Raw genomic sequence first — 17,055 nt, 5'->3', positions numbered from 1 at the left:
AAATGTTCGTAAGCAAATTAATGGTCAATTATTTGGACTCTTTCCAGATTCCCCTATTTTAAATATAGATCTTATGTATTCGCTCACTTAACTGCCCTCATTTTCATATTGTATATATTTTTATTTTTCCAGTAATTTTGTCAAAAAATGTAAGACATTTTAATGATGTATTTTTCACCATTTTATTATATTGTCAATAATTATTTCTATTTTGAGTTATATAAATTAAGTACAGGCGATTGATAGCTATAATAATCATGATAATAGTGATCATAATAATTATAATAATAATAATTGTAATAAGAAATTCTATTTCTTATTTCCTGCATTGTCAAATTTTATTATACGATAAATTCCCCCGATTGGCTGTTGGAGAGCCAATAGGCTATTTCTATTGGCTGGGGCAACATAGTGGGAGGAACCCCAAAGACGATTCTGATTGGTTGTGACAAATCCTAGGGGTTCGTCTGTTTTGTTCCTCTTATTCTTTCTGGTGCATTCCAGTATTCTAGTCACAAGACTTGTTTTGTTTTTAGTATGCCCTGACTCGTCACAATTGGTGTACATACTCAAAGTACATACTCTTTAATGAAGGAAGGTAAGTGTGACATTTTTAAGAAAATGAATAATGGCATGACAGTCACTGTTGTTACTTTTTGACGTGGCTTTTAGGTGTTGCTGCCTGCATACTACTTAAGAATTGAGAACTCAAACCAAAACTTAAACTCCAAGAATAGATCTATAAAGGTCTAAATTCGAGTCTGCATCTCTTAACATTTAGTTTAGCGCAAGAGGTTAACAAGTTGACAACATCCCTTATGGTGCAACGTCCACTCTTGTGGAAGACTGTTGAAGCAAAAGGTCTTTTGCCACACAACTTGATGATGTAATGATTTTGACATAGTTGTGGTTGGGATATGACTTACTATATGAACATTCAAATCAATTAAAAACAGTAATTAACCGAGGGCGCCATGTTCATGTAGTCTTGCACCAATCCAGTTGATAATGTTTTATTTCTTCCTCATAGGCATGAGCTGCTTTCATCCTATCCCGCTGCTATTGTTTGGGTTACTTGGTCACCTTCAGGGCGTGACCTTGTCACCAGTGCCCTTCTCCCAGCAGCCCTTTGCGAGTGTGTGGAACGCACCCTCGGCCGCCTGCCTCTCCCAATATGGCGTGGATCTCGACTTGGGTACGTTCAGCATTGGCCAGAACCAAAACCAAACCTTCATGGGTGACGATATAACCATCTTCTACACCAACAAGCTTGGTGTGTACCCGTTTTACAGCCAAGGCGAGGCGATAAATGGCGGCGTGCCGCAAAATGCCAGCCTTGACAAGCACTTGAGAGCGGCGACAGATGATATCCGCAAGTACATCCCTGACGCGGACTTCCACGGCCTGGCTGTGGTGGACTGGGAGAGCTGGAGGCCCGTTTGGGAAAGGAACTGGGACACCAAACACGTGTATTGGGAAGGATCACGTGCACTGGTCCGAACCAGGCATCCAGACTGGAAACCTACTCAGGTAGACGCTTTAGCCCGTGTTGAGTTTGAGGCGGCGGGCAGGAAGTTCATGGAGGAGACGTTGAAAGTAGGTCAGAAAGAGCGACCCGGTGGATTGTGGGGCTTCTACGGGTTCCCCAACTGCTACAACTACTACAAAAGCGGCAACTATACGGGCGAGTGTCCCGCGGTGGAATCCAAAAGAAACGATGAGCTGACATGGCTCTGGAACATCTCGTCAGCTCTCTATCCAGACATCTACCTCAGCCAGGAGCTGCGAAACCTCGGCAGGGAGGTGTCACTTTATGCTCGCCGTCGCATTCTCGAAGCCTTCAGAGTGGCGCCGCCGACTCGGCCCGTTGTCCCCTACGCCACCATCGTCTACACCCACTCGCTGCAGTTTCTCTCTCAGGTAAGTAAAATGGCGTATACAAATACTGTAGTCATTTATATGAAGTTTTAATTTACATAGGACTTGAAAAAAATCGGTTTTCCTAACATAGCATATCTTTTACTTCCCTCATGCAGGAGCATCTGGTCTACACTGTCGGAGAGAGTGCCGCCTCGGGATCTGCGGGAGTAGTCCTCTGGGGTGATCATGCTTTCTCCAAATCGAAGGTACTGTACTGTACTGAATAAAATTTTGGAAAAAAATTGCCTGTAATTTTAGATGACCTTCATTCGATTAATATTACAATTTCGACAAGTCCACGATTCTCTCCCCTCAGGCCTCTTGCAACGCCGTCAAATGGTACATAGACGAGACCTTGGGTCCTTACTTGGTCAATGTCACGTCAGCGGCCATCTTCTGCAGCCAGACCGTGTGCTCGTCTAGGGGCAGGTGCGCCAGGAGGGACCCCGAGTCGCAGGTCTACCTCCACCTCCACCCTGCCCGCTGGAAGGTGAAGTCAGAGGAGAGGGCGCGGGGTGGGCGCCATTACACAGTCTTGGGACAGCTCAGCACGCAGGATGTGATGCTCATGATGTCCCGCTTTGAGTGCAAGTGCTACCCCGGATGGGTGGGCGACAGATGCGCCACGCCCCGATCCAGTAAGTGATTCATGGAACAAATTTTCCTTCTCTTTTTTTTTTTTTTTAATGCTTTCCATCAGGTTCCACAGCTAACATTGTTTTTCAATTTCTGGAACCATTCAATGTAATTCCATTCCTTTAAGTGGTGAATAATACTTTGGAGTAAATTAAAAACACATTGTAATTTTAAAAAGTGGAAATACCCTTTTCTGATCATTTTCATTTGTGGAGGCTTCACTTCATACGTTTGATAGACACGCAAAAAAATGGTTTTCTTATTCCTGAAGACTTTGTGTAGTATCATTGTTGACCAACAGGTGGTGATGTAATCCAGTATAAGAAACTGCATCAGGGCATTATTTGATGTTGGGGGTCCCTGATGTACCAAAAAGATATTTTGCATTTACAATGGGGTGCTATGACACAGCATAAAAATGAAATATGATTAATAGGTGTCCTTGCTCAAAGCATCCTCACCGTTTTTTTGTGAGCTTTTCAAATGAGGCCGGTGCCTCAATGTTGATACTGTATCAAGTTGCTTGTATTTTTCATGCTGACAATGACCACATGTTTATCATATGCTTGGTGCAGGGGTTTAGTCGGTGTCTGTCTGAGACCTTTCCGGAATATCACGCTGGGCGTGAGTCAGCAGCATAAAAAAAACTACACACTTATGTTTATGGGTACTGCTGGAATAGCTGGTATTAATGGAAGACTTCCCCCAGAAGAGCAAACGTCTTGGAATAGTCAACCTTTCAACTCATTCAAGTCACAAAAATGCAGGAAAGTCGATTATTAATTAAAAAACATGAAAGAATGAAAAAATGCAATCACTATATGAAAACTAATGAATTGATAAAAATACAATTGAATAACAAATACAAATGTCAGGAAATAAATACAAATTAAATAACATAATTTGTAGTTACAACCACCATGAGAAAAAAAAATGGTGGATTCTACTTGGGTAGAAATTTAATTGCTAAAATGACATTTGTTCCAAAAATGTACAAAGACTATTATCTGTTCACTCAAGTGAGTCAGCATTGTTGCATTAATATGAGGACTTATTAGAAGGTTCCAGTAAAAAAAAAAAAATGAATGTGACATTTTTCATATTGTGTGAGGGGAAATTAAAATGCCATCTCACGCAATGGTTTATGATCTCTATTTCCAATAGAAACTGGTGATGACACACTGGTTGCCCTGGCAGTTAAACATCAACAACGTGTCTATATTTGTTCAATTTAAGCCGATTGTCGACCATTACGTCAAACGTGCACTGTGGGGAATTACGAATATGCCGATGCTCATTAACTTCAAGCAACAATTTTTAAGCACTCTTGTTGATCATGTATGGCTTTTCTGCTTATGTGTTGATTAAAAGACTGGTGAACACTTCCTTCGACGTTTCTTGGTCTTGTCCTCTGTCGTCAAGGGGCTAGTGGATCACGGCCCATTTGTGGGGATTTATCTGTTTAATAAGTGTTGACTGTTGTGCTGCGTGCCGTCCTCTGGGTCACATAATGACCTCTCTTGTCGTCACTAAATACTCGGATGCTGAGCCTAAATGGCCTGGCGTCCGGCCGACATCCCATCCCTCGCTCCCATTAGCACCGGGGCATCTTTCTCCAGCTCTCCTGAGGTTCGGCGGCGTCTCGCTACACGGTGTATAAAAGACAGCGGACCAGGTCGGTGCCTCTCATCCGTTCTTCAGAGCTTCTTGAAAGACCTCTTCTTCTTCTCTAGGCTGGCCAACATGGACACGAGTGCAGCGGTGACCATTCTGGTGGTGCTGATGGCACTGGGCGACATCAGTCATGGGATTCACGTTGCAGGTGCGCTGGAGGATGGTGAAGATTTGAAGCGGGGCACTTCACAGGACAACATGGACAACCACTTGCTGGAGATGGTGAGATAGCCAATCACAAGCATCTTCTGCATACATAGCACCTCCATCTGTAGCTCATCCGAAAAGCTTTCAAACGTCATTCTGTATCCATTTAATCATTTAGAAAATAATGAAAAATGAAGTAAAAACATTTTTAAAATACACTGTAATAAAAAAAAAAAAACAGTAATGAAAACTTTAAATAGTAGTTAAAGTACAGAAATAAATTGGACCAATGTAAAATATGTTGATGAATAATTCAACGTTTACTTTTGTGTAAAAAGTTACAAAATCTGCATTCTTGTCAGATAACATTTAAAAATGAACTTGTCCCGCACAGAATTGTTTTACGAATAGGACATATTCTGCAGTTAAATGAGTCCGCATGCAACATTGAGTAAGAGTGTGCCAAGGCTTTGCAATATCCAACGCATACATTAGGATGGCAGATTACACAAGGATAGCTATGTGGCTTCTCTCCCAAAAGTGGGTGTTATTGACATCTGCTGTTCCTAATAACATATTTTCCATCTCTTGTGTTTTTTTCCTAATCCACCAGGAGAGTGTCAAAGCAGATAGCAGCGTGGACGATCATCTGCTGACGGCGCTGCTCAGAGCTCTGCTGCTGGGATCTCACAGAGAAGCTCGGAAGTCTGTGCTCCATGAACCGCAGAGGTTGGTACAAACTCCGGAGGCTCAACAAAAAAAAAAATATTGCAAGAAATAACCCGACATGAGGGTGCCTCATCAAAAGCATTTTTTTTTTTTATACTTGTCACCATCCATAAAGAGGTGAAAGCATCTCTTGGATATCTTCTTAACGTCAATCTCCAATTTCCATGTGTCTCCAAATCCTCCCCCCACCTCCACCCCTGCAGGTTTGGCCGCTCGTCCCGAGGGCCGCTGGTGTTGGAGGATCACATCAACTCGCCTGATTGGGAGGAGGCTCCTGGGCAGATCTGGAGCATGGCGGTACCCCAGAGATTTGGCAAGAAATAATGTCCTCATGCAAAGAGGACTCACGTATGGGCAGCAAGCTGACAAGGGCGACCCGTGTCTATCAAATGAAAATAACATGGAAAGTCACTTGCTTTGTCCTTGAAACCACTCATGTATCCACAAAAAAAGCAAACAAAGCTTTTTTTATTCATTTATTTTTTTTCCCCCCTTTACCATCACCAACATGATACTGACCGGACTCAATCGGCCACAAAAATAAAAACATTCAACATTTAAGAAAACATTCAAACTATAATAAAAGCTTTAAACCTAAAGATTATATACATGTGCTGATTTCATTGATGCAGACCATAACAATAGTTGAGATTAAAATACTGTGATTTATTGTTTATTGATTAAAATACAGTGAAATAAAATATTTAAATGTACCACATTATTTCAGAAATGACTGCTCAAATCCAAAAATACATCCCATGAACAAAAATAAAATACAGTAAATACAGTATTTACTAAAAGAATAATGAATAAGATTTGATTAAGAAATACTGCAATCATGCTATAATTAATCATTTTACAGTTCACTTTTTTGCAGTACAATTTATTGTACCACAGTACTCTATAGTTGTGTTGGGGCATTTACTCATCTAGGCGAGCCAGTGAATGTGGAATGATGAGGATGATGCCTCCCTCCTACACATCCAAAAGAGAGAGAGAATCTTTTTGTCGTGCTACCTCTCCCTGCCGCAGAGCTCCGAGCGCGCCAATACACGCGGTAGGAGGTGTAGAAAAGGCGGATCCTCCATCTAGCTCAGCCAATGTGAGTAAAGGAGAGGCGCTCCCAGCTCGTAGTGCCCTTGTCGTTTCAGCACTGGGATCCAGAGGGGAGGCAAGGCAAGGCAGGACAGGCAGGTGCTTGGAAATAGCTCACATTGGGAAGATCCAAAAAGGATGCCAAGTGAATAACAGAAAAGTACATTTCTTGTGGATACATCAGGGAACACTGACCCCAGTCTTGGTTGATACTTTTTTTTTTTTTTCTCTCTTGACTTTGTTTCCCAGCTTCCTCACTTCGGTGGAGTCATCCTTCCTCCTGTTTACACTCCTCAAGGATTGCTGACATTCACGTACACGCATCTACTCGAGTACAGCCGCCATGGAAACTGGGAGCCCCAGGAAGATACAGTTCACCGTGCCGCTACTGGACACCCACCTGGACCCAGAGGCTGCTGAACAGGTATCAACAGAGCGAGGAAGGATAAAAAGTAGTTCTGGGGGAAAGTTGCTCGGGTTTGATAAAAGTTTTGAATTAAAAATTATTGATTTTTTTGGGGGGGAGAATTTTTTTTTCATATTTTTGAGAAAAGATTGTATATTTTCAAGAAAAAAGAAATGTTTTTGAGGGTTGTATGTTTTGAAGCCGAAAAAACATTATTCATTTAAAAAAAAGTGGTTTCTTTTAAAGCGCTCACAAGAACAAAGTACAAACAAAAAAATAGGGCAAAAAAATGGTTTTGTTAAAATGAGGTTAATGCAAGTAGTTTTTTTTAAATTAATTTTATTATAATTTTATTTCCCATTAGCCAAATGTTGTACCAGGGAAACAAACAGCCGGATTTAACTAACTTTTTTCTGACACATACTTCTTCACTATTATATTATTTTATTTCAGTGTCCAATATGGCCAAAAAAAACCCCACACACATATATATATATATATATATATATATATATATATTTTTTATGACCCCTATGCAACCAATTACCTGTTTACACATCCAGTGTGAAGTGTATTTCGCCTCTACTGACACACACTAACAAAAAAAAACACATGGGCTTATAATGAGACACCTCAGCATCCAGGAATGTCCAAAAGTTGCTTGTAATTCAAGAAATAGTTACTCTGGAAATAAAGGATGTCTCACAAAGGGTGCATGTAAAGAGCCACTCGTGGCCACAGTTCATAGATGTCCTATTCGCCTCGTTAGATGAATCTTACACGAACAAGACATCCAGGCCATTTATATTGAATGAACCTTGTGTATAAATAGCAGAGATTTATGAGTGTATGTCTTTCGTTCGCTGCTTCTGACGTGGATCCACCCTTTCCCCTCCAGCATGACTCGGGCTCTCAACGATCCATTAGAGCAAGGATTTTAGATTATTATTTTTTTTTTTATCACAGCTCAGCTTCAGAAAACCGATAAGCTGTGAGTGGTTGCGACATGAGACCTGGCAACTGTGATATCATTTTTAGTCGACAGCAAGTGACAAAATGGCCGCCCCCTGAGATGGATAAAAATAGTCAGAGGTTACCTGTTTTATTCATATTCAAAAAACCTAAACAATTATCAAAACATTATGTTTCGACTCGTCGGGCTGTTCAGAAAATTTGATTCCAAAGAAAATTTCGGGTTGACTTCCTCTTTAAACGAGTGGATTTTAAATTTCGAATCTTACTTTATGGGTATTTTCTCCTACCAATCATGAACAGTAATTAAAACACGTCGTATATCGTCAGGCTAAATAAAACCAATCTCCTTTACCTCACACTATTTAAGTCTTGTTGGACTTGTTTACCGTTTGGATTGATGTAACTCGTCTCATCTGTGAGCTCATTATCATTTAGATGAGGGTCACTTCATTAGCAAAACCAGCATAGATGAAGATGATATGTTTCCATGTGTTATTTTATCATAGACCTCCCAGAAAGAACAGCTTTCACATTCTATCATCTTTGTCCTTGAGCTGAATAATGCAATGCAGATCTATCCCCTCAAGGAAGCATATTTTCCAAGAAATTTTGATTACATGAACTGAGTGCTCTTGTGACTCCATTGATACATTTTCATATTTTTGCTTATGAGTTTGTGGGATGAGTGAATGACTCACTGTGAGGATTTTTTTTTTTTTCCCTCCTATAATGCAGTACAGTTTTACTTGCAGAGGTCACAATTAATTAGCAAACGCTGTATGGACCCTTTTTGTTTTTTTGTAGAAATTTGTCTCCGTAAAGTCTCGCAACTAAATATGAGTGAAAACTCAACAACGTTTGCACAAACGTCAAGCCAGGCGAAAAATGTGATATTTTAAAGTCGCCGTATAGACTCAGACATATGTTTACATTTTTAAAGAGAAGACACAATAGTGTGCTCCAGACCAAAAAAAAAATGTCAAACAATGCTCAGCAGGCATGAAATAAGCCCTTCCCTTTGAGTTGTCCATCAGTGAAATTGAAGAGATGCAGAAGAGTGCAGTATTCCTCCCCCATGAATGTCAGGCTCACTTTGACTTTGCCTGTCAGCAAAATGACATGTGCCCCTTTCTGCTGTTTTATGACAGTACAGTACTAAACCTTTGACTGATCACATTTCAAACCTTTGGCACATCCACCCTGGCCATCAAACCATAATCATTCCATTACTTCTCAGCTTGTTTATAAATAATGAAGGATTTACAGCTACTTGTTGTACTATCCATATTTGTTTTTAGTCAAAATATTGGTCACTATATTAGTCGGACTTGATGATGAACCACAGCGTTTCAAAGAAAGGTGAATTTAAAATGTAACTTTGAGGGCAAGACTTTTTTTGTTCCCTTTACTGCAAAAAAAAAAAAAACGTGTTGTGTTTTTTTTTGGTCATCATGAATAAAAATAGAACTGTAATGTGCTGAACGGGTCGATATGCAATCAGGATGTGTGGTTGGCAGCATCCGAAACAGCAGCAGGAGGAGGCGCACATCTCTGACTACAGAAAAGGCACGCAGCCTTCCTGTACTCTGCAAGATACAGCTCCAATGCTAATGAAGCCTCTTCAGCTTCCATTTTTTTTTGCCTCGTCGCTGTCGTAGTACTCTCTTCACTGCACTTGCGCATATTATTGAATGCATGCTAATTTTGCTTCACCATTATGGCCTTTGTGAGCAATCTTTAAGTATGTAAATGCCATTATGTCAGTTTTGTCAACAACTTGGAATTAAATGTAGTGTTTTTTTGGAAGCATTAGCTTGGCTAATGTCACGGCTGTGACTTCAAAGTGGGTCAAAGATGATGCAACGAGCAGGCCAGCGGGAAGAGCAACTTTTTGGAATACATCACATCCCAGGCCATCCCTGCAATAAGTGGAATCCTCAATAAAGAAATACTTTTTGCCTTTGTAGGTTTTACAGCAGATGACGTCATCATTTTACGATACACCCCAATTGCCGCTTGGAACAGATTAATGGAATTTCCATTTATGAATATGGGAAAAGATGATTTGAGATAGTTGTTTTGAATTCCAGTCACAAGTTAAACTTTCTCTTTGGGCACCATATGTGCATTTCTGGTGTAATCCTTTCTTAAAATTAAAAAGTCTGTGAATCATTTATTATTTTTTTTCGAGGCGTAATTACTAACTTTTTTTTGTATCCCCCATCTTGCCATCAACTGTAATTTAAAATAACTCACTTCTACCCTTTCAGATTAGAAGACGTCGACCAACACCTGCAACTTTAGTGGCATCCAGTGACCAGTCATCACCAGGTAATAAAACTCCATACTATATTTTTTCCAACTAAATAGAAAACAACACACTTTTCATTTTATGTTGCTTTACCGCTGTGAAGTTTTAACTCCATATACAGGTCTTTTGACAATAATGTAATCAGTATGGGTTTGTTCCAACTTCACACAACAGCTTATTTTGTCTCTGCTTCTCTTTGCCGCTGCATCAGAGCAGCAAAAACATCCAGTCGTTCTCTCGAGAGAATACGCAGATCAAACACAACAGCGCTCCTCTGGAGGTTTCTCTTGTTCTACACGAGTCAGCTCTGACCTGCTTGTTGCTGCTTCTGTTGTTGTAGCACCTTGTGTGTGTACGTGAGTGTGTCAAGTGGTTGAGTGAGGCGGGGGTGTTCATTTTGCTGAAAACAGACGGCGCTATTATGTTCTGAATGAATATAAATGGAATAGAGGATAGTTTGGGTCATATTCAACTTCATCACATGTTCATCGGCTTCCTAGCTAGTAAAAAGTTTTTCACGAACAGTGCGATTAAATCCTACGAAAAATTTGTGAGAGCAACCTTATGGTTCAATTTAGTTAGGATGTGACGCAACTGAGTGTAAAATTTAACCTCAGTAAAAGATCAGTCATTTTATAAACGCTTGACTTCACTAATACATGGCTCAAACACTTAATATTGCATTGTTTGCTAATAAAAAAAAAAAAAAACGTTCTTTTTTTTGGTTACTTTCTCCAAATGAAAGCAGATTGACCTACAATGTGAAATATTGGTCACAAGGCTGGGACAGCTGCATTGATCCAGACTGGTGTTGGCGGAGGAGGATGGGGGAGGAACTGATACCGTGATGAGGAGGGGGGGGAGACGAGCTGTTCTGGCGTGCCCCAAATCACACAGAAGCGCTGCATTATTTATTGTACTGCCTTGTGAACGCCCTGTAACCCCCCCCCCCCCAAAAATAAAACCACCCATCAGAGGCTGCAGATGTACACACAAGTGGCATTTAACCTAAATGACAATACCAAATGTGTCATGATGGCACTTGATTTTTATTTTTTTTTACCCCCCCATGACAATGAGATATTGATGATATCAATGATGCAACATAAAAACCAAAGCGTTAAAAAAAATCTGTTTGTTGAGATGCTTTCATCGGTTACTGGGCAAAGAACCAACTTCAGTATTTTAAATGGATTTTCAAAATGGGAGAGAGAAACTGCTTTCTCAAAATGACATCATCTCACAAAAATGAGTGTCAAATCCAAGCTTATGAAGTAAGAACCCTGCCACACGTTTGGCTTTAGCCACCACAGTTTGCTTCTATTCAGTTAAGCCAGCAGGTAAAGAGCTCCAGGTAACTAGCTAGTTGGAGTCACCTGTGGCTGACTTTCTACTTCCTGGACCTGGATTTGACAACTCAGGTAAGTACACCCCTTACAATTTTTGGTAAATATCTTCAACCAACTAGTGGACATTGGCCAAATAAACTAACACTAGAAATATGAAGCACTCGCCACTGCCTTTATAGCTCGGAACCCCCCACCACACTACTCGGCTGCTAAGTAGAGCATCCATGTTGAATAAAAAAGGACGCCGACGCTTTTGTGTGTGTTCTCGTCTGGCTTTGTGTCCACCAGTTAGTCAGCTGGGAGTTTCCAGTCTTTCATTACTGGCGTCATCTCCACTTCTTTGGAAGGGGCGCAGATGGGCTCGGAGATACACAGAGAAGGCAATTAGGATAGACATCAATACCCAAGTCATATTTCATGTTTCTTAACCCAACTAGTAATCTGCACATCTCTTATTACTGCCACTGCTGCTCACTCTTCCCGGAGATGACACACGATGCTTTGAGAGCTCAGATTTCTAACAATCATTGTGACCAGTCTCATTTTTCTTTCCGTCATGATTTGTTTTTTTACACTTAAGAATTACCTTGGTAGATCTTAAAACAAATTCTATTTTTGATCGTTACTAATGTCAGGCAAGCCTCCTGAAATATAAATTATTATTTGATTCGAACGACTTCTCCATTCGCCCACCGATTTGTCACTGCGTCCGTAATTGCTCTATAAATCTTTTCCAAACTCGCTAGAAATAAGGCCGAGCATAAATTGCAATCCGTAACGCAACTGTCTGATTCGTGACGATCCGAGCGTATGTTTGCTGCTTCGACCAAGTGACGAATTAAGAAACCCAAAGGCGCCTTGGCTTTTTAAGTGGGTGCAATGTATGCACACTGGCGCTCTGCCTTAGGGATGCATAGGTTGCCGAGCAACAGCGTGCTGTCCTAGAAAAAGTTCCACCGCGTGTGCTCACACTTATGTTTTCAGCACCAGTCAACAAATATTTCTTTTTCCATTTCTTAAAGTCATGTGACCTAAATTGCTGACACATACTTTATATATAAAGCTCCTCTTTGTTTCATGGTGGTCATATGATACGTCACTCGCTTCACAGCACAGTCCATGAACCTTATCTTAAGACCCAGAAGAAGCATACTACCACTGAATATGAAAATATAGTACCGTGGATAGAAAAAGTCAGCACACCCCTTTGGGAATTATGGCAGATAAGGTAAACATTGGTTTGAATGCTTTTTTTATTTTTTATTCAAGAAACACATTTGAGAAAAAAAATGTCCTATGGTCTGCTGAAAGCAATTTGTAACTTTTTGGTCATAATTTAAAATACCTCAATAAAAGAAGCATGCGAGTGGCAATGTCATGTTTGAGAGATTTTTTATTCAGCTGGACCTGGAGTTTTAGATAATGTGGAGGGAATTAGAAACAGTTTCAAATTCAATCAAAGCAACATCATATCAGATATATTGTCAGGAAAAGCTCTTTAGAACATCTGAACTTTCATAAATTGGGTTAATTAAAGGCACTCTCAGTGCAAGCAGGTACTGCAGACTCCCATTAAAATGAACTGAACACATTATTTGAATCTAATTGCTTCATTTTGAACACAGGCACATCCCCCAGTTATAAGAGGGTGTGTACACTTGTGCAACCTCATTAGCTCCGTTTTTTTTTTTTAGAACAAGTGTCAACTTTTTTTAAAAAAATCGGAATTAACTGTATATGTTCGCAGTCTTCTGTTTCTTAATTTGAATTTATTCTATCATGTTTGATTCTCTCTCACAGAAATAGATGAAGACCGTCTGCCAAACACATTGTACAAGGTACTTTCAGTCATGCTTTCCACCACACAAATAAAAAATAAGCACATTTGTTTGATTGATAATTGTATTTTTTAATATAGATAGTATGTTTTTTATTTTCAAGGCCGCCTTGCTGAACTCTCCTCTACAGCGACGGAAAGGACAAAAAGGAACGCCCACAATGAAAGGTAAGTGATGTGATATCTCATTGCTTTCACCTCAAAAGATATGAAATTGAATTATCCAGCTATCGATCGCTTCATGAGTTTATTAAAACGTCAAATTCAATGTGATCATTAATATTTGTAGTTGCCTGTAGTAACCATCAAAAATAGCAGGCAGTTGCGTTGGTTTGAGCAAATACTGAAAAGTTCTTCATAGATATTAAAAAGTATTACACTTACCTTAAGAATTTCTGTCATGCCCTGATTACACCTAATTAAATAGAAAATGAAAAATGTTTTTCTTTATTTAGCTTCCTCGCTAGGCAGCTTAAGCGGATATGAGTCGGCTTGCTTATGTTTCCACTCCGACGCGATTAAGAGTAGTTTCGAGCATCCCCTTCACTCCTATGACCAGGGGTTAATGTTGTTTTTAAGAATCTTATCAGATTATTTTGGACGTGGTGGGTTTCTAAACACTTCACCATCTCTAATTCCCTGCGCTAATCCTCTCTCCTTCATCTCACCCCACTCTTCTCCCCAACGGCTTCTTCCTTCTCCATCTCTCAGCATCCTTTTCCCACTGTGTTAACCTTGATCCTTCTCCTTTGCTTGCTCCCAGAGCTGCAGTTTCTGGTGGAGCATCACCTATATCGGCAGCAGCAAGGAGGCGCTGACGAGTGCTCCTCCGAGAGTTGTCTGTCAGACAGGCCCAGCCCGGATTCGATGGCCCCGGGGGAGGAGCTCCCGCGGGATGATGAGGCCACTGCTGAGGCTTTTGAGAAGCTGCGTTGCCAAATGGAGGGTAAGTCCAAAGTCAATAAAAAGATAGCATGGTGTTTAGGATTTTATTCACAAAAGCAGGTGTTGACTGTAATTTTGAGTTGTAGTGTTACCAATCACCACTAGATGGCAGACGTCTGAGTTGCCCTTATTCTGCCCTATGCAATTTAAAAAGAAATGGCAGTTTTGTCATAAATCTGGTTAGGTTGTAACCAATTAGGCAAATAATAAATCTATAAAAATATTTATTTGGCCAGTTAATAAATGATTTGATCAGTTTGCTAAATTCCAATGGAGAACGGACTACGCAAATGCAAGATGAGCTTACTCATTCGTGCCAGTATCTCCTGCTATGTATACAGACATTGTGTCCTTGCTTAAGTGACAGAGAGCGCACGTTAGAGCTCCGTCTCAGTAATTCACTTTAATAGCAGGTCAGCAGATGGTCACACAGTGCAGCCCATAGCCTGCACATGAAAGTAGTAATTGCACTGCCTTAATGCATCACGAGCCTTGTATCTCTGAAGCCAACATATACTGTGTGTCTTTGTCTTTTCTACTCTTCTGTATCATAACATTATATATATATATATATCATTATATCAGGATACAGTTTGGTGACTGTTCCTGCATCAAGATATTGTAACATACAAATTTATCATGATACTATTGGCATGAGCAAAATATTGTGCAAATACAGTTTTATAAGTAATGTATCATAATGTCATGGGTAGCAAGAAAATAACATTTTGATAGTGTGAGTCATGCATGATATTTGTATTGGGAATATATTGTCATGGACATGATATAGCGTGACTTCTGTTGTTTGAAAAAAAAAAAAAAAGCAATAACATGGCCGATTTGGATTGTGATGTCGAAGCTGATAATACTGGTGTATTTTGTTTTAGTAATGATGAGATGGCCTTGTGTCCTCATTAATGTGGACCCTTGTAAATAGACCCAGCGTGAGTAAATACAGTAACACATAAATGTCAAGCGGTATTGATCGAGCACATAATGTGCATCTAATGAGCGTGAACCTCGCCACTCGATTATCTTGACACTCTTTATTTTGCGTTTGCAGCTGAGTTCTCCAGGGAGAGTTTTTCAGAAGCGACCGTCGACGGATTGGAGTTCCCCCTCTCTAAGGAAGACGACGACCGCTCCGGGGTCACTTTGTCAGATCCTTCATCACAGCTCAACAACACACAAGCAGGTAAATAAGGGGAACGTAACACCCTTCCAGAAAGTTTCATTGCATCATCTTTATTAATTATATTTATATCAAAAAACGTGTGTTTCCCCTGGATTTTATTCATTTGTGAGCAAAGTGTGTATGACAGTGTTTTGAGCATTGCCTTGAAAGTGCATGACAACACCTAGGCAACATTGTCAATGGAAACTTAATTAACATTCATTGTGGTGACACACATTGTGCCTTCGTCCGTCTTCATGGTGGGAAAATGTAAGCTGAAGGCAAGACTGTGTTGTCCTCAAGGCATTGCTAGTTTGTCAGTGTTTAGCTTTTTGTACGGAGCAAGTTGTTATCTTGTTTGTATCAGAGGTTAACACCAGAAATTGTCTCAAGCATTGTGGGAGTAACTGAATTGAAAATAGTTTGTTAATTAACATAGGGACCAGTGTAAAACGCTTAAAGTGGAGGTCAACCCCCAAAATTTCTTCATAATATGTTGTATGTGCCCCCACCTGTCCAAACACAATTGGATTGTATAGAATTATTACAAATGGCCAAGACTGACTGTCATGCCTGTCTGTATTTTATAGACAAAAAGACGGCGACGTGCGGCACCAGTCAGCCAGCCGTCGAGAAGACAAAGAATCTCAGCCCAGAGACGGAAAAATAAATATTGAAAAACAAGACGATGAAAAGAATGAATTAAAGCGCTCGTGTGTGCATCGTAAATGCTGCTCCTACAATTCAACCAGCTCCACACACATTGACAAGAACATCAGGACAATCCTTCAGGGCCCAAGTTGCCAGTCACAAAAACAATATTCATACACAGCCATACAATTCCAAACGAATATTTAGGTTTTGCTTCTGTAATTGCCATCTCTCTGATTCAAAACGCTCATTTCAGTGTGCCATGATGTCTGCCAATGTTCCATCAAAGCAATAACACCGCGTTTGTACCTCATGAAACGTATCACTTTCAACGTAGTAGCAATCGTGTACATTTTGTTTGAACATTATTAATTGGCATAAAATTCCACGCTCAAAGTCAAATAATTCACCCTTTGATAACACTCGATAGACAGAACCGAAAAGGGAACTAGGGAAGTGTAGAATAGATTGTGTATGAATAGATGCAGTGGTACTTTTTCTATAATTGTCTTTGGTGCCACCTTGTGGCATTTAAGTTTGTCTTAAAAGGAATTAGTCACAAGGAAGTAAGTTGATCAATTGAGAAACAAGATTATCAATATTAATACTTTATGGAAAGCTGTCTGAACTTTTGCTTGTTTTATTTATTTATTTTTTTCTGATGTAAATCCATTTCATACAACATCTGCTCGCATGAGACCAGTAGAGTTTACCGTGCTTTGTTTTCGATGGCACAAACCCATTTTAAATAGCAGGCTGATATTCCTTTGTCCAAGCGATCAGAACATTACAAATTGCTCCTAATTCAAATTAATATGGAGATTGTGACAATCCCTCCACATCCGTCACATTTACACTGCATCACAGTAAAATAAAATAAATAAAAAAATCGATGCATTTTGCTCTTTTTTTGGCAGTGTATTTATGGATTCTGTCGTTTTTATCATGTTAAAAATAGTACTTTAATTCAATTTGTTCCAAGCTTACTTGAATTGATGAGTTATCAAAATGTGTTTGATAGAATAAAATGTTGAAATTAATAATGTGTTATGATTTCTTACTAGAAAGAAAAGAAAGTCGAAATTTTCGCAATCGTGCGCCAGTGGCCGTGTGGTTCACTGAGGGTGACTCCCCTAAAAATAGGCCCCGTGTATTAATAATTCATTGAACTGTGAGCCGGAAGCACGAAAAGCATACATTTTTCAT

General features: G+C 39.9%; 3 protein-coding genes across 3 annotated transcripts; all 3 read left to right on the top strand.

The window, feature by feature from the left end:
• The first annotated feature begins 460 nt into the window (after positions 1 to 460).
• On the top strand, positions 461 to 4,242 carry hyal1 (hyaluronidase 1). Its single transcript, XM_085924829.1, has 5 exons — positions 461 to 598; positions 1,031 to 1,920; positions 2,037 to 2,126; positions 2,237 to 2,558; positions 3,132 to 4,242. Exons 1-5 carry the CDS (start codon positions 589 to 591, stop codon positions 3,137 to 3,139), a joined length of 1,320 nt encoding a protein of 439 aa, XP_085780955.1. The 5' UTR covers positions 461 to 588; the 3' UTR covers positions 3,140 to 4,242.
• Positions 2,472 to 5,705, top strand: npffl (neuropeptide FF-amide peptide precursor like). The gene is made up of 4 exons (XM_085924830.1): positions 2,472 to 2,558; positions 4,290 to 4,452; positions 4,991 to 5,106; positions 5,310 to 5,705. Exons 1-4 carry the CDS (start codon positions 2,524 to 2,526, stop codon positions 5,428 to 5,430), a joined length of 435 nt encoding a protein of 144 aa, XP_085780956.1. The 5' UTR covers positions 2,472 to 2,523; the 3' UTR covers positions 5,431 to 5,705.
• Positions 5,706 to 5,825: 120 nt separating this feature from the next.
• Positions 5,826 to 16,825, top strand: LOC147049470 (uncharacterized). Its single transcript, XM_085924831.1, has 7 exons — positions 5,826 to 6,625; positions 9,853 to 9,913; positions 13,043 to 13,080; positions 13,184 to 13,247; positions 13,843 to 14,025; positions 15,088 to 15,219; positions 15,789 to 16,825. The coding sequence occupies exons 1-7, from the start codon at positions 6,545 to 6,547 to the stop codon at positions 15,866 to 15,868; spliced, it is 639 nt and encodes a 212-aa protein (XP_085780957.1). The 5' UTR covers positions 5,826 to 6,544; the 3' UTR covers positions 15,869 to 16,825.
• The last annotated feature ends 230 nt before the right edge of the window (positions 16,826 to 17,055 follow it).

This window comes from Syngnathus leptorhynchus, chromosome 11 (assembly GCF_054491065.1).
Source record: "Syngnathus leptorhynchus isolate UIUO chromosome 11, UIUO_Slep, whole genome shotgun sequence".
Lineage (NCBI taxonomy): Eukaryota > Metazoa > Chordata > Actinopteri > Syngnathiformes > Syngnathidae > Syngnathus > Syngnathus leptorhynchus.
This window is presented reverse-complemented; position numbering and strand designations above follow the sequence as displayed.

Coding starts and splice junctions, on each gene's coding strand:
- LOC147049470 (XM_085924831.1), top strand. CDS start 6,545: ATGGAAACTGGGAGCCCCAGGAAGATACAGTTCACCGTGCCGCTACTG. Junction 13,081..13,183: donor TGCCAAACACATTGTACAAG/GTACTTTCAGTC, acceptor TTTATTTTCAAG/GCCGCCTTGCTGAACTCTCC. Junction 15,220..15,788: donor GCTCAACAACACACAAGCAG/GTAAATAAGGGG, acceptor TGTATTTTATAG/ACAAAAAGACGGCGACGTGC.
- hyal1 (XM_085924829.1), top strand. Junction 1,921..2,036: donor CGCTGCAGTTTCTCTCTCAG/GTAAGTAAAATG, acceptor TCCCTCATGCAG/GAGCATCTGGTCTACACTGT. Junction 2,127..2,236: donor ATGCTTTCTCCAAATCGAAG/GTACTGTACTGT, acceptor CTCTCCCCTCAG/GCCTCTTGCAACGCCGTCAA.
- npffl (XM_085924830.1), top strand. CDS start 2,524: ATGGGTGGGCGACAGATGCGCCACGCCCCGATCCA. Junction 4,453..4,990: donor ACAACCACTTGCTGGAGATG/GTGAGATAGCCA, acceptor CTAATCCACCAG/GAGAGTGTCAAAGCAGATAG. Junction 5,107..5,309: donor GTGCTCCATGAACCGCAGAG/GTTGGTACAAAC, acceptor CCACCCCTGCAG/GTTTGGCCGCTCGTCCCGAG.